The sequence below is a fragment of the Urocitellus parryii genome, chromosome 3, assembly GCF_045843805.1.
Source record: "Urocitellus parryii isolate mUroPar1 chromosome 3, mUroPar1.hap1, whole genome shotgun sequence".
NCBI lineage: Eukaryota > Metazoa > Chordata > Mammalia > Rodentia > Sciuridae > Urocitellus > Urocitellus parryii.
The window spans coordinates 103,038,773-103,066,547 of record NC_135533.1 but is presented as its reverse complement, the minus strand read 5'-3'; the positions used below and the strand labels follow the sequence as shown (position 1 = coordinate 103,066,547).

The following is a 27,775-nucleotide window of genomic DNA, read 5'->3' as shown; positions in this document are numbered from 1 at the left end:
TTGTCCCTTCCAGGGGTGAGAAACTCCTGAAATCAAATGGAAGAGGATGTATGTCTTTTCAAAGGCTTCCTGCCTTTTTAATGCAATTTATGTACAGTTGTAATTTTCCATGAATTCCATAGTATGTCAGTATATTAAAACGTGTCTGGTTAGGACAGAAATACTTCTCCGAGTCTCCAGGTGAGATGGAAAGAATCTTGGTGCATCTGTGTCAACAGAGAGTCTATGCTCTCTGTTCAACTGCCTGTGTCTAGGGTGGCAGGTGAGGATCCTGCAAGCCCTCTTCTGTGTTGTGTTCGGGCATTTAAGTGGGAGCCACAGTGACAGGGCTGTAAATCACACATATTCAGGGCAAACCTGTGCAACAGGTTCCTTGTCCTCTCTAAGTATCATATTGCATTTCCAGGAAAAGAGGTAACCTATGCTGGGGGTGGCGATAAGTAGGGGAGGAGTGATTTTTATTAAATTAAGGCTGCTGAATTTGAGACCTTGCTGATGGGAGGCAGGGTTGTCTTGTTGGCTTCCTTTGATCAGCTTTCTTAACCTCACCTTTCAGAATCTGTTTCCTCATCCGTGAGATAGGATCAATAATTTGCATGTGAAATGTATTTAGGAGGGTTAAATGAGATAAAGACTGCAGATGGCTAAGCTGCACTCAGCAAAAGGCAACCCCTAGAAACATTGACATGTGTGATACATCCAGGATTTCTCCGTCATTCTGAGAAATGTGTTATTTGAAAGCTGGCAGCATTCGGATCTGTGCCGGTGACACCGTTGGTTACTGGTGATAAGTTCTGCTCCCTCAAATGCTGAAGATTGAACATTAGAGAAGCACGCCAAGGCAAGCATATAAAGCAGGGCTTATTTAAAAAGGGGTAACAGACTTCTCCCTGGAGGGAAAAGGGGCCATACATAGCTGGTATCCCAAGAAGTGAGGTGTTCTGCCCTTTTTATAAGTCCTAGGCTTCTTCCTTTGTTCTCCTGCCCTCTTCCCCTTATCTTTCTTTTTCCTGTGTATGTGACTGGGCCTAGGAAATGCTGGGTGGGATGGCCAAAAGGTGGGAAACAGGTGGTCTGAAGGGGGAAGGGCAGGATGGTGCAGCCCAGGACATATTAATTAACAACTTTATAGCTCCCTGTACGGAGGAACAATTCCTGGGACTGGTTACCTTAGCAACAGGTTGGAGCTGGGGCAGGTTCTTGATAAGGGTGGAGGAAGGGCTCTGAAGGAATTAACATTTCAATCTTTCAGGTGGACTATCTCCAACTTCCCTGACTCAATCAAAATTGCCCTCCTTGATCCTACCTGACTCGATTTACCTATCTATGCTGACTGCCTGTCTAATTCTGGCTTCACTGGTAGCCACTACAGCTTTGCCCTAAATGGTAAAATTCCCAGTAGAATTTGGCATCAATGATTGCTCTTGTTTCTAGGTCAGCAATTGACACAGTAAGGACATCTTGGTCTCTTTATTATCATGCCCCTTAATTTCTCCCCCCCAGTATTTAAAATAATAATAATAATAATAAACCTCCAAAGGCATAAAGCTGCCCAGCTGAGTTGGAATCATGACAGGGGGTGGTGAGTGCAGTGCGGAGGGAGAGTCCTGTGGAAGATGGTCATACAGCTGTCAGATGGCAAGTTGGGGCCAGATCTTTGTCCTATGGTCAGATGAGAACATCCATCACACCCACTTGCTTTGCATCAGAACCCCCGCCCCGAGATTGACTTGTGATTTCAAGGTTGTTTAAAGTGAGAACTGAGGGACCCAAAGGTCCCCATCACAGACCACACCCTTTCTGTGTCTTCCTGTTCCATGGCCCACTGTTATTTTGCCAGGATATAACTTAGGAAACCAATTCAGCCTCCAGTTTGCCCTAAGGAGCAGCATGACTTGTGGCTTTGAATGATGATGTTTGTAGGGTAAGTATTTGATTCTTGATTAGCCTCAGGTGTAGTGGGCAGCTAGCTGGATGGAAGAGATGGATACCTGCTCCATCTTAGGTAAACTAAACCTAAAACGGGATTTTATAAATTTGGAGTGGGAGAGAGGAATGAGTGCCTAGCTGACCTGAGGACCAGGGTCATCAACTTCTTTAGGTGACCAGGTACAGTGAGAGAGTAAGAGAAAGAAGGATCTCCACCAAAGACTAAATCTGGTCGGTCTTGGGAAATGTGGGTCATGGATCTGCTCCTGTGTGTCACTTGGTGGGAGCCATAAAAAGTCACTCAGCTTGCTGACCACTTCCTCCTAGTAGACTGTTAGAAGAAGATGTACTGTTTTCCCAGGGGCCTCATCAGTTCTGCTGCCTGATCAACTCTTTCTCATTATCAGGGTCTCAGAGTGTAACTAATGCTACCCTTAGGCTGAAGCAAATAAGTCAGAAATACCCTAGTGTCAGTTAAAGGTAAACTAAAGCAATGAAGTTACTCACAGATTATTTAAGCATTAGTTTTTTTTTTTTCTTCTTCTTAGCAGAGAAAAATTTCAGAGCTTATTCATGAAGCACATTTAAAAAAGTTATGAAAAGAAAGGCCATGTTGGAGAATGAAAGACTGTCTTTAAGATACTGACATTCTCAATTTTATCTACACATTTAATTCAATAAAAATGTCAATAGCTATGTGAATGTGAGTGGAACTTGACAAATTTATTCAACATTTATATAGTGAAGGTCCTGAGTAGCCAAGATACAATTGCCAGATGCCAGAAGCTAGAGAATTCAGGAAGTATGGCCTGGTGCAAAATAGAGGAATTGACCAATGTGTCAGGTCACCTTTCCATCACTGTAACACCTGAGATAGAAAACTTACCAAAGGTTTTTTTGGTGGCTCACAGTTTTGGGGTTTCCACTTTATAACTGAAGACTCCATTGCTTTTGGACCTGTGCAAAAAGCATTAGTTAAGCATTAGTTTTTTTTTTTCTTCTTCTTCTTAGCAGAGAAAAATTTCAGAGCTTATTCATGAAGCACACTTAAAAAAGTTATGAAAAGAAAGGCCATGTTGGAGAATGAAAGACTGTCTTTAAGATACTGACATTCTCAATTTTATCTACACATTTAATTCAATAAAAATGTCAATAGCTATGTGAATGTGAGTAGAACTTGACAAATTTATTCAAAATTTATATAGTGAAGGTCCTGAGTAGCCAAGATACAATTGTCAGATGCCAGAAGCTAGAGAATTCAGGAAGTATGACCTGGTTCAAAATAGAGGAATTGACCAATGTGTCAGGTCACCTTTCCATCACTATACACCTGAGATAGAAAACTTACCAAAGGTTTTTTTTGGGGCTCACAGTTTTGGGGTTTCCACTTTATAACTGAAGACTCCATTGCTTTTGGACCTGTGCAAGGCCTCCCATCATAGCAGGAGTATGTGAGGGAATGAGGAGAGCAATAGACAAAGAAAAAAGAGCTGGAATCCCACAGTTCTCTTCAAAGACATGTTCCTCATGACCTCAAGACCTCCCACTAGGGCCTACCCCTTAAACATTCCACCACCTCTCAATAGCTTCACACAGAGGGCAAAGCCTGTAACACTGGACATTTGGGGGACACTTAGGATTCAGATTATAGCAACTGACAAAGCAGATAAAAATGTAAAACAGATCTGCATGTGATAGGAACCTCAGTGATGATCAGCAGGGGAAAGCGGGAACACCCCATAAATAGAACTGTAAAGTTCCTCTCTCAGAAAAGTAAAATGGATTCTCTTTATACTACACACAAAACACCTATTCCAGATGGATCAAGGACTTAAATGTCAAGTACAATTTTTAGTGGAAAATATGGACACACATGTTTTTCTGTTTGTTTTCAGTTCCTCTCCTGTTTCTCTTTTCTTGTCTTGCTGTGGGTTTCTGAAAACTTGTGGGGGACTCTGTATTGATTTGCAAAGAATGGTTTTGAATATATCACTTCTTAGAAGTTTTTTTAGTGGCTACTTTCAATGCACAGAGATAACTTATCATTGTCTACTGGTATCAACATTTTACCACTTAAAGTATGGAAATCTTATTTCAATCCCTCCCCACTTTTAAAATACAATTCTTTTCAAGTATTTTGTATATTTACACCAAGTACCACATGCAGTGGTGGCCTACTTTTTTTGTTCTAACCATCAGATGTGATTTAGGAAACACATGAGGAGAGGGATTGATTATTGTACTTCCTATGTTCATTTTTACCCAGTCTGAGGTTCTTCTTGCCTTTTGGAAGTTTTAAACCTTATGATTTTCTTTCTGTTTAGAAAATTCCCTTTAGCTATTCCTGAAGGGTAGGTTTGCAGACAACGAACTCTCATAGTTTTCCTTCATCTCCAAATATCTTTACTTCCCTTCCTCCCTGAAGAGTATTTTTGCTGGCTATAGAAGTTTCTTCTTTGAGTGATTAAATAATGCTGTGCCTCCTCTTTCTGGCCTACCTGGTTTTGGGTCACTGAGCTACTGATAACAGTGCCACCAGGCAAACCATGATGTACCTTTGTTGAGAAGGTATGCACAGATCTCAGAGGTGTGGCTCTGTGACAATAGGTCAACTGAGATCCGGGAAGAGAAGGCTGAGGGAGGCCCTGGAGTCTGTGCCTAGACAGGCGGTACATCTGGTGGGGACTGAGTAGCAGTTGGGCAGGCTGGGGACAGGTGCCCATGGCGAGCCTTAGAGCCTGGCAATATGATTGACAAGACAGCCTCAGCTCTGGGGCATCCACACATCCCAGGGGCTGGCCATGTGCTAGGCAGTGCTGGGTCTGTAGCTGCATTGATGGCATAAGGGAGCAGAAGGCTCAGACCCATGCCCGCCTCGGGGAGGGCTTTATTGATTGTGGGCTCTTCGGTGCTTCCAGCTTGGACACTTGACTCAACAGTAAATATTTTCACCAACTTATTTAGAATATTTAGCCACAGTCCTCAGTTTTATGTTTGTCACCACTAGACTTTAACAAACCATATCCACCTCCCCTCCTTTCCCTCCTCTTCTGCATACTATTCCATTCCTGGAGAGGGGTGGATTTAATTTCCATTTCATATCTGATTTTTGTCTGTTCTTCCCCAATCTCACATGCTTCCCCAGTGTGTTTGTGTTTTTGCTGTTTCCTCTGTTGCATTCTGTGCATTGAGGCTGCGTAATATATGTAGACTCTGGTCTTGGGCTAGAGGAACCAGTTCTTAGTGTTGTTGGATGATCCAGTATACTTCCTTATGCTGTAATCTGGTCTGTAAAATGCAGTGATATGCCTCTTTCCAGGAGACCTGAGAGGGCCAGAAAACGCTGGGTGAATGCAGGTGGAGGTTGTAGCAGCTAGCTTCCTTGGGGGTCACATACCCTGAACTGCTGGATAGACAGTGCTTGGGGTGTCTTAGGGTGATTTATACTCTGCCGCAGATTTTAACTGGACTGGCTCTTTTGGAAAGAGGACAGTGCTCAGCAAAAGCAGTTCAGTTTGGTCTATTTGAAGAGAAGGTGTTTTGGCCCCTAAGATTGTTTTCTTCTTCTCCTCAGAGCACAGTAGTCACCTCTTAAACCCCATTCCCAGGGGACAGGAGTCCTTCTGGGGGGTGGGACTGCTGAGAGCTTTAGTTGTTGCAGAAATGCTATGGCAGAAACTGTTGATTGCTGTCAATTATCTTATTTATCAGAACATCATTTGTTTCATTGGGAGCAATTTTAATATGCTGGAAGCTTTTCTGAAAGGCCAAATGCTGAGCAGCCTGGTAGCATTCCAGCAGTCCTGGTGGCCTTGCTATTCATGAGGTTTGGACTGGACTGAACAGGCTGGCGCTGCAGTGTCCTCCACCACAAAGTCAGTGGCATACTGCATGTTGGGGGAGCTGGGTGCGCCTGCGTAGCGTTGACCAGGCACTGCCCACGAGAAAAATCAAGCCAGCCGAAAGAGAAACAGCACCCCAAAAAATCAAGGGGTTGAAATTGACATCCTTGCATCAGTCAGCATGGGTAGCCTGTCTGGTAGAGACAGGAGGAATTAGAAACCTTGATGAAAAAAACATAAAAACAAAAGCAGCCATGATTTGGAAAGTTAAAATTCACCCGTTTGGGACCTCTCCAGCTTGCTCCCCAAGCCACAGGGCTGGAAGTGAAGAGTCGGTGAGAAGGATGGCGTCATGGGCTCAGGCTTCCTCACTCCTCTGGTCGGCTTGGGGTCCTGTGGGCTTCTGGCAGGATTCATTCCTTCTGCATTCTGGTTACAGATTGCCATTCTCAAGCCAGATGTTGTAAGGGACACTTTTAGAAGCCCTGTGTGGTCTTCTCAGGAGCCAAGTTTCAACTCACACATCATGCCAGCCCTCCTTCTTATTACTTATGACTGACATTGGGGGAGTCACTGGGTCTGGTTACACTGTAAGCATGCTTCATTCTAACTTCCTAATCCTCATTACCCTGCCATTGACAGAAGGTGTAATTTTTCAAATCATACTCATGATAGGGGGTAAATTGTGGCCACACACCTCCTCCCCAATTCAAATGTTAAGGCCCTAGCCATATTTGGAGATGGAGTGTTTATAGAGTTAACTAAGTTTAATCAAGTCACTTGGGGTGAGCCCCTATCCAGTATGACTGGTGTCTTCATATGAAGAGATTAGGAGATACACAGAAGGACGAATACATAAAGACTCAGAGAGAGTATGAAGCAGAGAGACCTTACGGAGAAACAAACCCGGCCTACCCCTTGATCCTGGACTTCCACCCTCCAGGACTGTGAGAAATAAATGTGTGTTGTTTAAGCACCCAGTCTGCTGTGTTTGCTATGGCAGCCTAAGTAGACTGAAACACCGATACCTGGACTGCCAGCTCTCTAAACCTTGGCACTCTGTACAGAGTGACAAGGAGCCAGGTCTTGCTAGAGTCAAAATTGGGAAACTCAAGAATTGTGTTCAAACTCTGCTCCAGGGTCAGAGGGGTAGATGAGGAGAGGCACTGAACATTGTCAGTGCAAATGGATGATGGTATGCATCTTTATAGTCCATCTTTATAAGCCCTTTAAGTACCATACAGATAGTGACTGTTAGTAATATATTGATAACTTAAGAATTTTTTTGGAAAAAGATAAAACATTCTGAGTCTCTCCTCATGTTGGGAAAACCCCGCTGAGGTTTGGGGTTGTAGCTCAGGGGTAGATTGCTTGCCTAGCATGGGTGAGGCACTGGGTTTGGTTCTCAACACTGCATATTAAAAAAAAAAAAAAATTAAAAAGGAAAAAGAAAAGAAAACCCAGCTGAAACTCATCAGCAATTCTGTGTACCACCATGAAAATATGCCTAACTAGATTTAACTGAAGCAGAGTTTTGGAGTATTTACCTAACAAAAGAGTCATGATATGCATCCATATTGCTCACTGAGCTTCAGAAGCACTGGGCAAAGTTATCATTGCCTGGTAGGGACCTGGCTTATGAAAGCTGCTGTCTTCTGTATCTGAAATGCTGTAAGATATCTGTTAGTCACCTGTCGGCCCAGGTACTTTATGAGCTGGGAGTGTAATGGATGCAGATCCCCCAAGTGCCCTAGATTCTGGAAGAAGGGGGGGTCCTCTAAGGATGTCTTCCTTGGACCCGTGTCCATTGAAGTCTTCCACAGCAATTAAGATTCCCCAGTCACCATCAGAGACTTCTGAGGTTACAGGTGAGCTATTTCCCTGCATGGTCAGTTTGGACATGATTCAGACCTCCTGGTAGAGGCATTATAGGGGAAAAAGCTAGATCCAGATTTCTTGAGATTTCATGCATAAAGTGATCTGGCACCACACTGAAATGATGTTTCCTTAGAAGAACTCTGGCGGAGTTCAGCATGTGATACATGTACTGCTTCTAAAAGAAAACTGGGTTCTTTGGGAATTCTGCTTGAAGACAAAAAGCACTGAAACTTCCAGCCCTTGGGGCATATTCAATTATGTGACTGGAATTTTGCTGGGGATGGGATACTTGAACCACCAGGACAGTGTGGGTGCAGCCTGTCCACCAGCACAGGCTCCAGCTGGTAGCCTCATATTCATTCCTACATAGATGCTGCTGTGCTCCTTATGCCAACCTCCACTCAGCCAGTGTTCCCAAAGGGACTCAGACAAATTTTCCCTGTATTTTTGAAGTGGCCCCCCCACCCCTCATTTGTTTTGCTTTTTGTTGTTGTTTTTCCTCAGCATAAGGAAGGCTTCCCCAAGGAGTTCTTAGGCTTCCTTTCATCCCCTGGTGCCGCTCTGCCAACTTCACCAATAGCCTGACTGCCCTCTGCTGATTTATGCTAGTCTACCCCCATTCCCTCTAGATGGAAGCAGCACAGGCACAGCCCCTTGCATCACTGAAACTGCTTTCTGTTGCAAGTCACCAGTCTCAACTCAAAATGACTAGAAGAATATGAAAGTGAAAAACTAAATACAATAGTTAAAAGTAGAAGCTACCTAGGTGTCCATGGACACTTAATTGATTGACAGCAGAATATGAAATAGTCATACAGTGGAATGTTATTCAGCCTTTGAATGGAAGGGTATTTTAACAATAGGCTATCACATAGTCAAATCCTGGGGACATTTTGCTAAGTGAAATAATCCAGTCACAAAAGGACAAATCCTGTATGATTCCACTTATATGAGATCCCTAGCACAGTAAAATTTGTGAAGACAGAAAATAAGATTGGAGGTTGCCGGGGGCTGGGAGGAGATGGGAATGGAAGTTGTCTGATGAAGATAAAGTTTTGCAAAATGAAAGCATTCTGGAGATTGATGGTGGCAATGGTTGAACAACCAGTGAATGCACTTAATGCCACTGAATGGTGTACTTAAAAATGATTAAGGTGGTAAATTTTGTGTTATATATATTTTATTGTAATTTTAAAAAAATATATAGTGGAAGTATAGCTTAGCATTGTGGGTGTCTCTGGCCTCAAGTTTGGTTTTATTAGAACTCTATTATCAGGCAGGTGGTTCTTCTTTTTTCCCCACATCCTCACCTCTGATTTCTCAGTGTTGGCTCCATCCTTGGGCTCTATGTGGTCTCTAGGTAGCCTCAGTATCTCCACTGCAATGTTATCTTTCCTTAAAGTCTAGCAGGAAGGAAGTCTTTGTTTTCCTGAGAATAAAAACCGAAGCACGGTTTATTAATTAATTAATTAATTAATTATTAGTTGTTCAAAACATTACATAGCTCTTGACATATCATATTTCATACATTTGGTTTTTATGATGCTCATATCTTGTTAAGTTGCTAAGGAAGGGGATTCATTAGTCACTTGGAATAACTGGCCTCTGTGCATCCTAAGTGCGAAAACTGTTTTAGAAACACTCTGAAGAGAAGGAGAAGAAGAAGGAAAAAAAAACCAAAAAACTGTTTTCAACACTGTTTCAACATTAGAATTCTCTACACAGCACCATGTAAATGGGGAATGTTTTTTCTTTCCAGTTTCTTTCTTACAATCAAAACCTCTGAATATAGGACATCTTCAAAGAATAAGAGAAAACAGGGCCCTGTTTGTGACAAACTATTTTAATCTGCATTTTTTGGTTGCTTTTATGTTACTAGTTAAAAGAAGACAATGTCGTGAATTTTTTTTTAAGAGAATACTTTTATTGGGAATGAGAACTTACAGAAGGGTGACCTGGCTGTTGGCAGATGGGAATTCCAACTCCAGGGATGCTGGGGCCCCTGGCCCTGCTGGGGTATTGAGAACCTTGCTTGCTTCAAGAGGACAGAGCCAATTTATGTGATTTTGACCTTAGGAGTGACAAAAGAAATAGTTTAATACCAAGAAAGTATGTGTTCATCTGTTTGGAGGCTACCCCTTTCTGTAGAGGATCAATAGAGTTTAAAGTGTAGAACTTTTTCACATCAAAAAACATGTGTGCACTGTTTTTTCAGGGTCTCAGCATTTTCTCTAATTAATACTCATTATATCTGGCTGCCTGCCCATTTCTCTTTTGCTTTCAAGAAGGTTAAATGGCTTGCTATTTGTAGACAAATAACAAAGAATTATAAGCTAAGGACACCCTTTTTAGAAACACTGTTATTGCCAAATCTCCCAAAGTATTTTTATTTTTTAAAAAATTAAATTTTAAAATTCTGAGCTAAATAGACCCTATGAATAATTTGATTTGATTTCAGTAGGACATGGTGTCCCACAGATGGGAATCTTAGATGAAGATCTAGAGGTTGAGAATGTGCTCAGCACACTGTGACTCGGGTAGGGGAGCCTGAATTAGGACTTGGAGACTATAGCTTTCCTCCCAGCAGCCCAAATTCTACTCCTAGAAATATGATGAAAAGGAGACAAGAGATTGGTTAATGTTTCATTCTCAAAAGGGCGCTTCTTATTTCACTGCATAATAATCCTCATGCATGACCAGGAGGAAAAGAGGTAGATAGATATAGATAGACAGCTGACAGGAGATATTCTCACTCACTTTTTTTTTTTTTTGTACCAGGGATTGAACTCAGGGGTATTCGACCACCGAGTCACATCCCCAGCCCTATTTTGTATTTTTATTTTTTATTTTTTAGAGACAGGGTCTCACTGACTTGCTTAGTGCCTTGCTTTTGCTGAGGTTGGCTTTGAACTCACAATTCTCCTGCCCCAGTCTTCTGAGCCACTGAAATTATAGATGTGCGCCCCACTCTCGCTCACTTATTAAAGTTTATTGGAACATGCCTATGTATATATGGACCAGGGATTGAGACTGACATTTTAGGTAGTTAAACAACTAAGCTGAATTTTCTTCCTCGGAATAAGAGATTATAACATAATCTATATTTATTTTGTTTTTCGTTAAAGATGCTGTACAGTCAATTGGTTGATATTGGTTGATCATGGGTCAATTGGTTGATATTAAATAGTTAAGGTATGAGTGAATAACTTTCATATCTTTGTGAAGCATTCTTATAAAATCAAGAAGACAGGAAAAATGTTAGTTTTTCTCTGACATCCTGTGTCCTGATTTTTGTTTGGAAATTTATAGTTTCCAAGGCAAGAGTCAGAGCCCAGGGATGACCTTTGATGTTTGGATCTCTCATGGATTTTTAATATCTGGCAGTTCCCTCTCCAGGCTCCAGGCTCGCAGGAGAGTGAGCCAGCAGCGCTGCTTGCAAGCTTCTGGGTCTCTACACTTCCTGTTAACTTATGGATCATGTCAGTAGCAGCCAGTGGAGAATGAGTGGGGTCCAACTTCCCACAGATCCTCCTGCAGCATCTTGAAAGAAAGCTTAAAAATAGACCATTTGGAAAAAAGCCAGTGACCCTCTCTCACCCTTGTTCTGGGTAGAGGAAGTGGGAGCAGAGAGGAGACAGAGTGCAGACATTCCTGAGGTCCCAGGAGGCCAAGCACGTGCCCCCCCTACGTTCCGGCAGGACTCTAAGGGCTGCCAGGCAGCAGTAGCCTCTGCCAGGCACCCCATCCCACTCTACCAGCTGGGTATACCAGCTGGTTTGGGGCAAAACCAAAAAGTGATAAGAGGCTGGGTTTCCAACCACTGACAATGTAATGCCTCCTCCTATTGCTTTGAGCAGCAGAGGGAAAATATGAGAATATTAGGAGACTTAAGAACGGAAATGATTCTATGCCAGAGAGAACTCGGGAAGTAAAAGGGGCATCTGTTCAGGGCCCACAATCTTATTGGTAGAGCAGGGCCCTGGCTGCACAGGAATGGGTCTGAATGGTTTTCTGTATTGCCACGGGTCCTTCCCATCCTGTGGAAACTCAGCAGGGAGGACTGGCAAGACAAGAGGAAAGGGCATTTGGAAGGAAGGAGTTTGCCTGCCCCACGGACCCTCTGAGTCATTGCTTTATGGAATCATTGTACTCACTGTGGTATCCTTATGTTCCCTTCTCTGAAGCAGAGACACGGGCTACAGATGGCTCATGGTAGAGGAGAGCCCTAGCTGTCCTTCCCACTCCAATGGTGGCATAGAGTTAATGGCTCCACAAATGTCCCATCCCAGATGGTGGAGGTCACATCTGTTCTTTATCACTTCCATTCCTGTCCTGGGTCATTTCCAGGCTCCTTTAGGTACAAAGCTGGGGAGGCCTGATACCCTCAGAACAAGGAGCTCAGTCCACTCACCATTCCCATTTTTGACATTTCACCTGCAGTTTAACCATGAACCTCACATGTACAGGTTAAACAAACAATAACAGCAACATGGCTGCAGTGTAGCTCAGTGGCAGAGCTCCTGTCTGTCATGCACAAGGTCCTGGATTCCAGCCTCAGCCCTACAAACATAAACACAGACACATAACAGTGACAATAACGCCTGCTCTTAAAGTTTGTGAATTTCTAGGTAGTAAGGTTAGCATCTGCAGAAAGGGTTTGCAGTCTGTGTCTGCTCACTTAATTGAGGCCTTTATCGATTCTTGGGGTGAGATTTTTAGGGTGCTAGCTCTTTCATGTTCTCTGAATTCCAATTCTGTGCCTCACTCTCCTCACCTGTGGAGCAGAGGTGGGATCCTGCAAGCAAAAGGCAGGTGGAGACCTCATGCCAGCAATGTGCATGCACGATGCCGGTGCTGCATAAAGTAGAACTGCCACTAATGTCCCCTTTGCTGTCTGCATTCTGAGTTATTAAACTTGGTAGTAGCTCTGTTGATCTGAAAAAGTAGCCACATCCCACTTAGCTGTGAATGCGGAGATCCAGCTAGTAAATAGACTATTTAGACTAATTGCCAAGGTGAGGGCGTGACATAAACATGGGACCTGGTGCTTGGACAGCTCCTTTTTCACATGAAGGTTTAAGTCCTGTCCTTGAGCCGGAGACCATATAACAAGAGGGAACCACACAGCCACAGTGCCCCCAGAGTTGGTGCTAATAGAACTATAAACAAAGCCACTTTCATGGGAAGTGCTGTGCTTGCTGTTTTCTGGGACAAGCACTGGGATAACAGGAACACAGTGGGAGTTTATTTTCCTCTGGCCTCCCCTCATTTGGTGAAAGTCTCTGGCGCCATGTGAGGGTGTTTGGGACTTCTGAATCTTGGCATACATTCCCCAGATCCTCATGCCACTGGGACTCAATAAATAGGGACATACAGCACCAGGGGTTGCCCCTGTGCTGCATGTGGACCCCTAAGTGCAACATCAATTTTATGGCCAAAGTGCTTCATGCTGTTCCATTCCACACTCGCTCATGGAAGATCCAAGGCAGGTGCATTCGACTTGATAAAGAGTTTTTCTGATTCCAAAGTTTTATGCTGCTGTTTGGAGTGGGATCCATCCCTCTATCCACCCACTCCTCTGAGGCAGGCTGTGGGGCAGGATTTCCACATTATCCTCCGAATTTTTTCCTCTGACCTCTAAGCCTTTGCTGACTAATCCATTCATTCAGAGCATCCATGGGTGCTGGTTTAGTGCTGGGAATACAGGGGCGAGGGTGTAGCTCCTGCCCCAGGAGCTAATGATAGTGCTCATCAAGCTTGTGTTACCATCATAATCCCACCCTCCTTCCTGGCTTCTATCAAATACTGCTTCCTCCAGGAAGCTTTGCGGGCTCCCCCAGCAAGTGTTCCTAGGGGGTCTCTCTGAACCCCACAGGCTGCTCCTCCCATAGAGGTCTCTTCCTCACACACATCTCAAGGACAGGACCTGCGGGTGCTTACTATCTTGCTCTGATTTCTCTTTTCTGTTTCCTGCGACCCCTAGACCATGTTGGTAGATAATGAATACTCAGCAAATGTCTTATATGGGAAATAAAATGTCAAACTTAAATGAAGTTATTTTATTACCAGGAAGAGAAGCGAAGGGTGCAAAGGGATGGTTTAAAACCATATACATCTTTGTTTTTCAATCTAAGGAATTAAGGAAAGAGTTTGGAAGGCCATCCAGTTAATTAATTAGTTTACCGAACATTTTCATTTAAATATTTACTATGGGTCATCCTGGGGCAGGGGCAGTCACACAGTTGTAAACTGGCTCTGTCTGCTCCAGGAATTTGTAGATAAATCCCAGCAGGAGACATGGTCATAAGCTGATTGCATGAAGAGCATTTGCTAGGCCTGGCCCTGGTGTGATCATGAGATATTTACATTTGAGGCGCATCCGTGGAGTATCTTATTGAGGAGTTTAAACAAATAGGACATTAGCACTATGGTTTCCTGTAATGGAAAACTTCAGTGCTTAAAAACAAAAAAATTAACACTAAAATTGGTGTCCTGTCTTTTCCTCCAAAGTGGACAAATCACTGTGTTTAAGGTTTTGTCTGTAATTTTCAGAAGTTGTACTTTTAGTGTTCACTTCTGCTTGAGTGTCACAGGGGGTTTTTTCCCCTTATAGTTCCATATATTTAATATATCTTGGGAAATTATCTTTAAATATCTTTTCCAGTGTCACTTGTTTTCATCCAGTGTTTCCATCCCTTCTTGGACTCCGGTTTCACATAGGTTAGAAGTTTCCATTGTTTTCCCGTGTTTTTACGCTCTTCTCTGTATTCCTCATCCTCCTCCCTCTCAGGGCTTCTTGCTGCACATAATTTTCTCCCCTAGCCAAGTCCACCCATCACTTCCTCTGCAGTGTCTAGTCAGCTGATCACAGCTCTGTCTGCATGCTCATTTCATTCCCTCTGTTAAGTTCTAGGGTTTCCATTTGATTATTTTTATGGACTTGTTCTTTTTGTGAAACGCAAATTGCTCTGTCTTCTGTTTTCTTGAACGTTTAGCTATCCTACAGTCTGTGCTAGTCTAACTCCAATTTTGGGGTCTGTGGTGGGTTTTTTCTGGTTGTTGTTCTTTTTTTCCTTGGTCATGGTTTTCACTTGTCATATTTAGTGCCATGGCTAAATCTGTATTTAAATATTTCACAGCATGTAAAAAAAAAAAAAAATCACAGCAAGAGGGAGGAGGGGCAGGCTGGAGTGGATGTGACTTTTCAGTCAGGCTGACCAGATCCAATTAAGGCTGCTCTGTCCCTGGTACTCTTGTTCCTGGGTCATAGCCCTTCACGAATCTCACCTCAAAATCTCACTGTATTTGCAAGTGTCCCCCTCCATAGGTATACCTCACACTTCTAATTTTGTTACTTGACTACTCAAATCCTTGCTTATTGTTTTAGTTTCTCAGTAGCCATTTTTTTTTATCTTGGTTACCAGGCATTGGCCCCTACCTCTGCAATTCAGGACTCAGGGAAATTTGCTATAAGTTCAATTTCTCTGCCATCTTGGCCCTCCCAATCCTGGCTGCCTTGATAGCTCTGAACCTTCATTTTAATCTCCCCAGAATAGTGTGATTGCAGCTCAAGTTTGTTTTCTCATAGTCAGTGGATTGTCACTGCAACTGAGTCACCAACGTGGGGATCGGGGTGACTGTCTTGGTGTTTTAGGGCTTGGGCTTATGGAGAATGGATCTTGCTGTGGAGAAGGGTCCTTGTTGATTTGCAGAGAAAGGCTGGACCCTAGGCATCCTAGACTGAATGTTAAGAGTACAGCCCATTAGTGGTCATATGGTGCTAGGCCCTGGAGGACCAGCCCATTGGCCCTGTGTTCCTACCATGTGACTGCAAGGATACTGACACCAGCTCAGATAGGGAGGTGGACAGTGTATGTGGGGCTGAGTTAGCCATCTACTCTGTTGGAAACAGCAATAGGTAATGGTAAACCTGCACAGAGCGACACGGAACCAACTTCTTCAACCTCTGTGTGACATTATGGCTCAACAGGGCTATGAGCAGCAGAAGGATTCAGAAATTAACACCTTAGAGAACACACAAATGGGATGAGATTACAATCCCTTTCACTTTCTATTTTCTCCCTGCAGAACCACGAGGCTGTCCTGAGATTCTCAGCCACACCGTGGGGATGTCAGAGAGCCCCATTGGACCCAAACCCACGATGCTTCGGGCCAATGTGCCTGCGACGCCCAGCTTTCAGCAGGCCTTTGCATCTTCCTGCACCATTTCAAGCAACGGTCCTGGCCAGAGGAGAGATAGGTAGGAAAACGAACCTATAAAACTTGGCACAAACGCCCCAAGAAGCCCGGAGTGCTGAGCTGAGGGTGGAGAGGGGGTTGTGGAGGCTGGACCTGGGGTCCCAGAGCGTGCCCCTACCCAGGGGATGTTGTGGACATGGTCGGTGAACTGGTATGTGGGAAGGTACACATAGGAAATATGGGAAACTCAGTCACAGGGGTATTGCAAGAACAGAAATAAATGAAAGGGCCACAGACAAATAAAAAATGTCCTCTTTCTGCTTTATAAAGCCAGTGACCTTGAGGAAATCTAAATGGGACTGCTCCTGTTGCCCACAGTAGAAGTATATTCAATTGTGTTTATTATATGAACATAGCTCCCTGTTTAACTTCCTTTGTTCAACCTCCTTTCTCATTAAACTGAAGAGGTTCCTCTCTAAGAATTTGCTATTGCAGGTAGATCCTATACTCAATGTTTGCTAATTTAAATATGTGTAAATTATGTGGATTATGTTTTTAGTTGCTTTTATATATTCCTGAATATATCATAATGTCTGGTACAGTTGTCCCTTCTTATCTTTAGGGAATATGTTCTAGGATCCTCAGTGGGGATGCCTGAAACCATGGATAGGACCAAACTCTATATGTACTATTTTTTTCTACACTTATATACCTTTGATGAACTTTAACCTTTTCAAATGAAGGAAGCATTTTACAGCTTCTCCTTGGCGTATCTGAATTGCCAGCATTACTACCCTTGCCCTTTGGGGACATTATTAAGTAAAATAAGAGTTTCTTGAACCTAAGAAACCATGATACAGTATCAGTCAATTGTACAACCAAGTTAGCTACTAAGTGACTAACGGGAAGGTAGCATATACAGCACAAATACATGAAACAAAGGGGATGATTCATTTCCTAGACAGGATGGAAGACTATGCAAGATTTCCTCACATTTCTCCAGATGGTACTCAGAATTTAAAACTTATCCATTATTTATTTCTGGAATCTTTTAATTAATATTTTCAGACCAAGGTTGAGCCTACATAATGGGAACATGCTGCTCTGAATGGCACTCAGAGTTTAAAACTTTTTTTAAACTCAATTGTTAACTTTTAGAATTTTCCTTTTAACATTTTTAGACAAAGGCTGACCCTGGGTAACTGAAACAAGTATAAGGGGCGCTACTTTGTATCTGAGCCTTAACATTTGTTTCCCCAGCCCTGCCCTCCTTACATCTACTGACAGTTTTTCTACTGATTTTGAGATGCTTCAATATACCTAATATTCCCTTGTGGCTGATTTATCTTTTGAACAGCCAGCCTTGTGCAGAATGCCCGTGGGTGGAGAGCAGCCCCAAATCCACACTCTCTCTCCTGGGGAGCAGCCGGCCCTCTGGAAGTCCCCTCGGCACCAACGAATTCTCCAGCCCCGGAAAGGACTCTGCAGGCCTGTCCTGCTTCCCATCGTCTGAGCTCCAGGCCTCTTTCCATGGCCATGAGCTGTCCATGGTGGAGCCACAGGACTCTCTGGTCCCCACAAGCAGCCAGGCCTTCCTGGGTTTCAGCACCAATCCAGTCGGAAGTGGCCTTCCACCTGAAGAGGACCCAGGAGCTTTGCTGGCCAATTCCCATGGAGTATCTCCGGCCCCTGGCCCACCGCTGACAACAGCAGGGGCTGCCGACAATGGCTTCCTGTCCCACAATTTTCTTACCGTGGCACCTGGACACAACAACCACCATAGTCCAGGCCTGCAGGGCCCAGGAGTGACCCTGCCTGGGCAGCCACCCCTCCCTGAGAAGAAACGGGCCTCAGAAGGGGATCGTTCTTTGGGCTCCGTTTCCCCCTCCTCCAGTGGTTTTTCCAGCCCACACAGTGGGAGCACTATCAGCATCCCCTTCCCAAATGTCCTTCCGGACTTTTCCAAGCCTTCAGAAGGGGCCTCACCTTTGCCAGGTATGTATTGTCACCTCTGTATGTGCACTAAGGAAGGGCCTGGAATTTACTGTTAGAGCTTACCTGAATGTGCATCTGTAATGTCAGTGTCCTGCAGGAAAAGCCCAGAGCTGTTAAGGATCCCATCCATCTTGCTGACCCAAAGCCAGACAGAGACATGGTGCTTCTCATTAATTTTCCTAGGCTTCTGCATTTATCCACCTTAGGTTCATCCCAGAAGTAGAAGGGACAGACTATTATAGCAGTTCTATTTTCCCTGTTACTCACAAACATTACTCTTTGAAGATTACTTTCTCTTTTAAATTAAATTGATTTGTTCATAATTTAACTATGAAATTTTTCAGGTGCATAATTATAAATAACACTGACCTTGCTGTTTGCAAACTACTTTTCTATGTATTTTAAACATGCATTTCAAAATCCCAAAGTATCATGTTGTAATGTTCTATCATATAAAACAGTAGCTGTCTCCTGCAACTTACTAATTTCAAATGTAGTTCCTGCCCCTTAGAACATCCCCATCCTCCTTCTTCCCTAAGCATAGGATTCAGATTTGTAGGAACATTGTAGACAAGAAGGTACAATAAAAAATGTTCTTTGTAGTCATTTTTCTAAAATTTTGCTTTATAGATAGTCCAGGGGATAAACTTGTGATCGTGAAGTTTGTTCAAGACACTTCCAAATTCTGGTACAAGGCAGATATTTCAAGAGAACAAGGTATGTGGGCAGAGGGAGGGCTCCCTGGGACATCATTCCTCCTCAGTGCCCAGGTTCCTTGTGTGAGGGAGGATCATGTCATAGCAATGTCTAAGTACCAGGGCTGAGGTATGGATAGAGTCAGAGCAAGGCCACACTTTATTACATGCCTCTGGGGAAATCCCATGACCTTTAAGTTTTTATAGGAAAAATTTGGTTCTAATGAGGGAGTTGGGGAGGGATGGGCACCAGCTCTTAGCATTCCAACATGCAGAGTATAATTTCTGGCTGTTTCTACCAACTAGCAGCTTGCCGAGGCTGCCAGCCCATGTCTCTACTGAAGAGTGAGGTCCTGAGCTATAGAAGACAAGGGTCAGGATGGAGGGAAAGGTGTACCTGTTTAACTGCCTTACTCTGTGTCGTCAGGAGCCTTGTGTATTCCTGAATACCTGGGTTGGTCCAAGTCAGGATGTTGTAGACTTGGCCAGATGCCTCACATGCAAACCAGATAGAGCATCCATCTGCTTGGTTCTGCGTCAAGATAGCTTTCAAAATTGAAATTTTTAATATTTAAATTTTTTTTTCTTTTTGCTTCTTTTTAAAAAGTGACACATAATAATTATACACGTTTATGGGACATAGAGTATTAATTTGATAAAGTATATGTAATCCTTCTAATGGTCAAAGCAGGATAATTTGCTTTTCTATCTTATTAAATATTTATCATGAAATTATTAAGATGTTTAATAATTTCAACTGAGTTTCTGTAATTTTATTTGTTTATTTGTTTGTTTATTTGTACTGGAGAATGAATCCAGGAACATTCTACCACTAAGCTATATCACCAGCCCTCCTTAATTTTTATTTGGGACAAGGTCTCACTAAGTTGCCAAGGCTGCCCTTGAACTTGTGATCCTCCTGCTTCAGCTTCGTGAGTCACTGGGTTTATAGGTGTAAGACCATGCTCAGAACATGTTCCTGTTTACCAGAATATGAGTAGATTTTCCAACAGGAGCCTAGCAAGCCATTCCTGTGACTGTCCCTCCTGGAAGCATGTGTTAGTCAGCTTTGAATTGCTGAGACAAAAAATACTGGAGATAAACAACTTAAAAGGAGAAAAGATTTATTTTGGCCCTTTCAGAGGTTTCAAGCCATGGTCAGCTGGCTCCATTGCTTTTATACCTGTGATGGAACAAAACATCATGGTGGGGAGCATATGGTGGAGTAAAGCTGCTCACCTCATGGGGACCAGGAAGCAGAAAGAGAGGGAGGAAGGGGCCAGGGTCTCAAGATACCTTTCAAGGGCATGCATGCATGTCCCCATGACCTACTTCTCCAACCAGGGCCCACATGCTAAAGGTTCCACCACCTCTCAGTAGCACCTTCATCTGGGGACCAAGCCTCCAACAAGCTTTTGGGAAGCATTTAAGATCTAATCCATATCTTGGAAGCCCCTTGGCTAATGAGTGACCATTCTTTCAGCAGATTTTACAAGTCCCCACAGCATCACTGCTCTCTGCCCATGGAGAGCTGCTGCCCTCATTCCTGGAAATCATTTTGTCAGCAGGTGAAGCCCATGGAGCCTGGAGCATTCTTCAGAGGGGTTGTTGTGCACAAGGCAGAGCCATGCCTCAAGCAGCTAGGAGATGGGTCAGGATCCCTAGAAAGCAAAATGGATCTCAGGGACTGTGTGGTGAATGCTGAACTGCAAAAGAGAATGGGTGACTTAAAGCAGTGAGAAGTAGAGAGGTTCCCATAGTGGGCACAAAGCCCATTTGGCTACTCTATGCCTTTTTATTTATTTATTTATTTATTTATTTATTTATTTTTAATTTTTTTTTATTGGTCGTTCATAACATTACATAGTTCTTAATACATCATATTACACGGTTTGATTCACGTGGATTATGAACTCCCCCTTTTACCCCGTATACAAATTGCTGTATCACATCAGTTTCCCTTCCATTGATTGACATATTGCCTTTCTAGTGTCTGATGTATTCTGATGTCTGTCCTATTCTCTACTATCCCCCCTCCCCTCCCCTCCCCTCCCCTCCCCTTTTCTCTCTCTACCCCTTCTACTGTAAATCATTTCTTCCATTTGTATTATCTTGTCTTACCCCTCCTTTCCTCTTGTATGACATTTTGTATATCCCTGAGGATCGCCTTCCATTTCCATGCAATTTCCCTTCTCACTCCCTTTCCCTCCCACCTCTCATCCCTGTTTAATGTAAATCTTCTTCTCAAGCTCTTCGTCCCTACCCTGTCCTTGTTTACTCCCCTTATATGAACCAGCCTAGATGCCCTTCAATAGATGAATGGATAAAAAAAATGTGGCATTTATATACTATGGAGTATTATTCTGCATTAAAAAATGACAAAATCATAGAATTTGGAGGGAAATGGATGGCATTAGAGCAGATTATGCTAAGTGAAGCTAGTCAATCTTTAAAAAACAAATACCAAATGACTCTTGTTTTTTCAATTCAGAAGAAAATCATCATGCTCCTTCTTGATGATTATGTCTTAAAAATCCTACCATTGAAATTCTGCTTTTTGATTATGTAGATGATAGAAATTCTAAGAATGTGATTTTTTTTCTCATGAGTTCAATGAAGCTATTGTATTTTAAATGGAAGTGGGAGGGGGGAGCCCATGATCTGGGAATACTTTTATTCCCTTCAACTTTTTGTTTTGTGAGAAGCTACCCAAGGAGTCTTAGGGCTCTGGTGGCCAGATGCTGTGTTCTTATTGCCACCACTCTTCTTTGATGATTGTGGCCTCTGATGTCTCCACACCTCATCCAGCTGAACAGACTGAGATGTTTCTATGAGTCCAGTGTCCTAGAGGATTCTGCATAGATCATCCCCCATTGGCACCGTCCTGTAGACAAGATGGAGCGCTGGCTAGATGTGCCCCCCAACACACACACACAATGTGCTATGTCACTGAAGCAACAGGATTCGGGGACAGAGAGACTAGGGCTAGAACATACCATCTGATTCCTTGGAAAGGTGGAAATGACAGGTCCTGCTCCTAAGGGTTGCTGAGAGAGGTGCTAAGGGGAAGGAACCACTGGGGCTGACACCCAATGGATTCACAATAAATGATAGGGGTATTATCATCTGCATGATCAGATTTCTATCACTATAACAAAATCCCCGAGGCAGTTAATTTGTGAAAAAAGATTTGTTTTGTCTCTTGGTTCTGGAGACTCTTGTCCAACATTAGGTTGTCCCATTGCTTTGGGTCTCTGGCAAGGACAGCACATCACACAGGATGGGAGCACATAGTGGAGCAAAATTGCTTGCATCACTAGCCAGAAAGCAAAAGCAAGGAGGTCCACAGTCGCCTTTGTGGACATGCCCTCAATGACCTCCTACTGGGCTTCACCTCCCAGAGTTTCTGTCACTTCTCAGTAGCACCATCCTGAGGACCAAGCCTTCACCACAGGGAACTCTGGAGGACATTCAACATTGAAAGTAGAGCATTATCATTTGCCTGACCTTTGGCACACATTTAAGAAGCTCCGGGCTGGAGCATGCCTCTAATCCCAGTGGCTGCAGAGGCTAAGGTAGGAGGATTGCAAGTTCAAAGGCAGCCTCAGCAACAGCAAGGCACTTAGATCCTGACTCTAATAACTTATAATCGATCCAGTGCCCCTGGTACCAGAAAAAAAAAAAAAAAAAAAGAAGAAGAATCTTTGGTTGGGCTGAACACAGTGGTGCACACCTGTAATCTCAGTGACTCCGGAGGCTAAGGCTAGAGGATCATAGGTTGAGTCCAAATTGGCTAACTTACGAGGCCCTCTCTCAAAATAAAAATTGAACGGGTTGGGGATATAGCATAGTGATAGAGTACCCTTGGATTCAATCACCAATACAGCAAAAAAAAAAAAAAAAAAAAAGTTTTGGGTGAACCTCATCTCAAAGCTGCTAATATATACACTAGATGGTGATTTTTCCAACTCAACTCTGAAGTATATTTTCTTCCATTATCTGTGGGATGTACCTTTTCTAAGAAAGTGACAATGACATTTCAGGGAGATGCAGAAGAAAAAAATCAAAGCAAGCAGCCTCTGTGGGGTGGAATTTGTCAAAAGTTATTATTATAAGAAACTGTCTGACATTAGTATGAGTTATATGCTCCAGTATCTGAGAATTAACCCACTTCCTGAGAGAGCATTTCTTCTTCAAAATGAGTTTTGGAGCAAAAAAAACCAAAAAAACTGTATTCAAACATATTAGAGGCCATCCCCAAGGTCATGAGTGAGCATCAGCGTTTGTCCAATCTTCAGTTGTTCATGCCTTTCTCCTCTTCTTCCTCTAGCCATTACCATGTTGAAGGACAAAGAGCCAGGATCATTCATTGTTAGGGACAGTCACTCCTTTCGAGGGGCCTATGGCTTGGCCATGAAGGTTGCCACACCACCTCCTTCAGTCTTGCAGATGAACAAGAAAGGTGAGTTCCCCTGGAGTTGATTTCTTCAACTAATCGATGCAGAATGTCTGTTGGTTCCTTTTGATGCAAATAAAGGTGGTAGATGACCAGCAGTTCTCACAGGTTTGCTTAGTATATATTTTTTCAGGTACATTTTCCTAAGTACTTACCTTGTTCGAGAAAGAACATTATTTTTACGTTCCATTTTCTAATGTTTGAATAGGTAATCCATTCCACTATTTAGAAATCAGAAAAATAGAACAAGGCATCTACTAAGGCACCTGGTTTCCATTTCAACCCTGTCCACCTCACCATCCCTCTCCTCCCTTGGGGAACCCTTGGTAATACATTCTTGTGTGTCTTCTTACTGATGTGTATATCCAAATGCAGGCAAATTTGTGTTTTCCTTACTTTTCTTATATTAAAAGTAGCATATTATATGGTCTCTTCTTTTTGTGTGCGTGTGGTGGTAGGAATCAAACCTCAGGCTTCACCTATGCTAGGCAACCGCTATTCCACTGAGCCACATCTCCAGCCTGATGCAGTGTCTTATATCTATACCCGGTAGAGTATTTTTAGATTAATTTAATTTAGATTAATAGTTATACTAGTACCTGTCTAAGGTCTTTTGATTAAACCTTCTTAAGGAAAGGACTATGCCTTTTTACTGCTGTTGTTCCAGCACATTCTGCAAGGCCACAGTAGGATCTGAGTTATGTTTAAAGATAAGGTAACATTCTACTTGTTTGCTTTTCATTGATGTCCTTTTTTTTTTTTTTCCTGCTTTTTGTCTTGAAATACAACCAACCTAGAGAGGTTTGTAATGTCTACATGTATAGTCAAACATGATTCTAAAGTAAATATGCATTTAACCACAGCCCAAGAGCAAGAACCTGCTAGGAAGCTCCCTGTGTCCCTCTTTCTCCTCTGTTAGAATCCAGCACCCCCAATGTTTTTGGGAATTCTGTGATCCCAGACTTGACTCCATGATGCCCTTCAGGCTGCCTCTGTGACCTTTTGCTATGTCTGGGAGCAGTCCCAGCTTCTGAAACAGTAATCATATCTGGTTTGCTTTGGACTTCCCCTGCCTTAGCCATTTCTCTGCATCCCTGATACTGTGTACTTGGGTATAGTACCTAGGAACCAGGATCTGATCATGATATAATCCTCTTCAAGATCAGTGTATCATTGCCTCTTTCCAGTGAATGGAGCTGAGGAGCATGCTCTTTTGAGGCTTCATGAGCTCATCCAGATGCTGCTGATTAAGTACAGTCTCACAAAGCTGTTTTTCACCTCCTCCATTCTTCCTTTGTATGGCCCTCCACATGGAGAGCCTTAGCTACTAACAGTATGAGTACACTCACTCTCTGGCTCTATACCTCATACACACTAATACTATTCTAATTACTATACCAATACCACTGCAGACAGAAAACTACTAAGTAAAATGTAATGTTAAAATATGTTTACATTAACTGCCAAAATAAGAATTTGTAAACATTATAGGTTTGCCTATATTTATTATAAAGTGATAATACAGTATCAATTCTTTTGTTCTTGTTTTGATTCAGCACAAGATTCCCTTGTCATATTTTAAAGATAGCTTACAACTGTTGTTCTCTTTCACTGTATCTTTTCCCTCTTATGAATATATTATAATCTGTTCATTCCATTATTGGTGGATTATTGGTTATTGGTTTATTCTTTGTTTTCTTTTACTCATCCTATCTTTTTTATTCCTATCTGTATTCATCTTTCTTTACTACCCTGTCACCAACTCCAAGGAAATGAAATAGATTCTTTTATCCTCCCTGGGATTTGTGAACTAGGGGAACATCATCAAGTCATTAGGAAGGTGTGTTATTCCTTTTCTGTCACCAAATCATAGAGATAACTGACTTACAAAGAGGGAAGATTTAGTTTGACTTATGGTTCCAGAGGTTTTAGTCCACTTGATGGTTGGGACATGAATTAAAAAAAAAAAAAAAAGAGGAAGGAACCAGACCCTCACTGTCCCCTGCAAGGGCAGTATCCATGACCTAACTACCTTTTGGCTCCAGCACCTCCCAATCTGGGGAACAAGCCTTTAATACATGGACCTTTGGGGAATGTTCCAGATCCAAACTATAGCAGAAGTGGGAAATCAGAATAAGCACAGATGTTGTAACTCCTTGTGTTTAAGGAAAATGAGACAGTTGTCTGGGTCCCTCATGTTCTATGACTATCCCTGAGAATATTTATCCAGATCCTTGGATAAAACATGTGCTTAAAGATACCTGGAGAAAATCGCCTTGGAGTTACACCTTAAAAGACATGAAGATTTGGTTGTGGAAGGGCCAACCTCTGGCACAGTAGAGATGTTTCCAGAAAGCCAAGACGGATTCCTCTTGGCAAAGGAAGTGGCATGTGAATGAAAGGGTGGGAAATCAGGTTGGAGGGCACATGGGGCTCAGTCAGAACATAGACATGAAACTGTAGGTACTCATAGGATCTTGAAGTCAAGGAGGTGACCTGCACAGGATGGGGAGAACAGGTAAGCCTTGGAAAATCAAATCATAGAGCATCCGGAATTCCAGCATAAGAAGTTCAAACAATGCTACTATTGAGTGGAAATGCAAATTTTTGTAGCTGAAGAGGTGAATTAGCCCTGCTGGTTGAGTATTGCCAGGCCATATTTGGAAATTTGGTGGGTAATGATTATAGTAGGAGTAAGTCTCAGGATAAGAACATCTTGTGAGTGGGTAGAGGGGAGGACAATATGGTGGAACAGGCACTAGTGGACAGCAGCTCTGGGATTCTGCCTGGCTCCTTGGTTTCTATTGAACATTTTAAAGCAAATCTATATTTACATTATCATTTCTGGAAATACAGATGGTGGTATATAACTTTTCTGACCTCCAGGCATGCATCCAGTCTCAGGCAGACTCTGGACTCAGTCTGAAAATGTAGGCAATAAAATAGAGGATATGAGAATAGCAGACATCAGGAACACCAGAATTTGTCACTGAAATTTTATCTGGCTGCTGTATTTTCACTCAGACCCTGGATTTGACATTTGCATTTCACAGGCCAGGGGCAGATTTTAGAGAAGGGTTTACCAGACTCGTAAAGAGCCACAGTGAGTCACCACCACCTCTGACCACCCTGAGATGGGACAGCTGCAGCCATTCAGGGCCCTGCTGTGCAGAGTGCCTGGCCAGGAGGATTTCCACTGGGCTGATTCCCACAAGTGGCATCCGGACCCACCTCGAATCCATGGCAGTCCAGAGTCATGAGGCACTCTCCTCCCACAGATCAATGGCCGCATGTCCTTTTTCCTCATTTTATTCAATGCAGCTTTTCATGAAATCTCATCATTTCCTTTACTATAAAGCTTCACTGCCTGTGCAAAATGCTGACACTGTAATTAATATATGTCACTTAGTACACATCATTTAGGAGCCTACTACAGGTCAAGCATCCCTCATCAGAAATGCTCAGATTCACTAGTGTTTGAGAATTCTGATTTTTCGGGGGGGGGAGGGGGGGGGTAGCTGGGAATTCTTGCAGTATGTTGGAGGGGCCTCCCAAAGTCCCTCTGCTCACTATATTGTCACTGTGGGGGTCTCATCTCACCACCCAGCTACCATTCTTAAAGTGATTCTTGGTGAATCCCTAGTGCAGTAGCTAGAATTCTGTTTAGAAGGGGCCTTCTCAGGTACGGTTCCTTGCATTTGTGTCTCAAATTTCTCTCTTTCAAATCTTACCATGCTCCCATTTTTTAAAAATTCTTCAGTTTTTGTTTTTATGAGTACATTATGGCTATACATATAGTGGGATTTATTTTGACATATTCATAGATGCATATAATAAAATTTGCCCCATTTTATTCGTTAGTACTTCTCCTTTGTCTCCCTACCTCTCTTCCCCTGACCCCCTTTCTCTACCTGCCTTCCTTTCATTTATGTATTGCTTTTTAAATTGGTGGATTACAATTGTACATAAAAATAGAATTTATTGTGATATATTCATATGTACATGTACACAACAAAATTTGGTCTATTTCATTCTGCAGTTTCTCCCCTTTCCTATCCTTTTTCCCTCCCATTCTCTCCACTTCTTCTATTCTACTGTTCTCCTCTCCATTTTCGTGAGATTCACCATTTTATTTGTTCATTTATTTAGGTGGTTGAACTCAGGGGTGCTTAACTACTGAGCCCAGTTCTTTTCATTTTTATTTTGAGATAGGATCTCACTAAGTTACTTAAGACCTGGCTAAGTTGCTGAAGCTGGCTTTGCAATCCTCCTGCCTAAGCCTCCTGAGTCACTGGGATTACAAGCATGCACCACCACATTTAGCAATTCCCTGTTTTAATTCCTTACTGCTCTCTAGCTTCCATATATGAGAGAAAACATTCAACCCTTGATTTTGAATCTGGCTTATTCACTTAGCATCATGTTCTTTGTTTCTATCCCATTTACCAGCAAATGATGTAATGTCATTCTTCTTTATGGCTGAGTTAAACTCCATTGTATATGTAGACCATATGTTCTTTATCCATTTGTCTGTGATAGCCACCTAGCTGCTTCCATAACTTGGCTATTGTGAATTGTGCTGCTATAAACATTGGGATGCATGTACCACTTGAGTTGATTCATTTTCAAAATTTCTTACCACAGGTGGAGATTTGTCCAATGAACTTGTTCGGCATTTTTTGATCGAGTGTACCCCAAAGGGAGTGCGGTTGAAAGGATGTTCCAATGAACCATATTTTGGTGAGTCACTTGAGAGATTGCTCTCTATGTCCTGAATACTG

The 27,775-nt window shown here is 42.7% G+C and overlaps 1 protein-coding gene across 1 annotated transcript in view; it reads left to right on the top strand.

The window, feature by feature from the left end:
* Window positions 1-27,775, top strand: part of Tns3 (tensin 3) — a 211,586-nt gene that overhangs the window by 167,350 nt on the left and 16,461 nt on the right. The window contains exons 21-25 of the mRNA XM_026399471.2: window positions 15,738-15,909; window positions 17,206-17,843; window positions 18,474-18,560; window positions 22,869-23,000; window positions 27,639-27,734. Coding sequence (XP_026255256.2) covers window positions 15,738-15,909; window positions 17,206-17,843; window positions 18,474-18,560; window positions 22,869-23,000; window positions 27,639-27,734 — 1,125 coding nt within the window. The remainder of the gene's footprint in view (window positions 1-15,737; window positions 15,910-17,205; window positions 17,844-18,473; window positions 18,561-22,868; window positions 23,001-27,638; window positions 27,735-27,775) is intronic.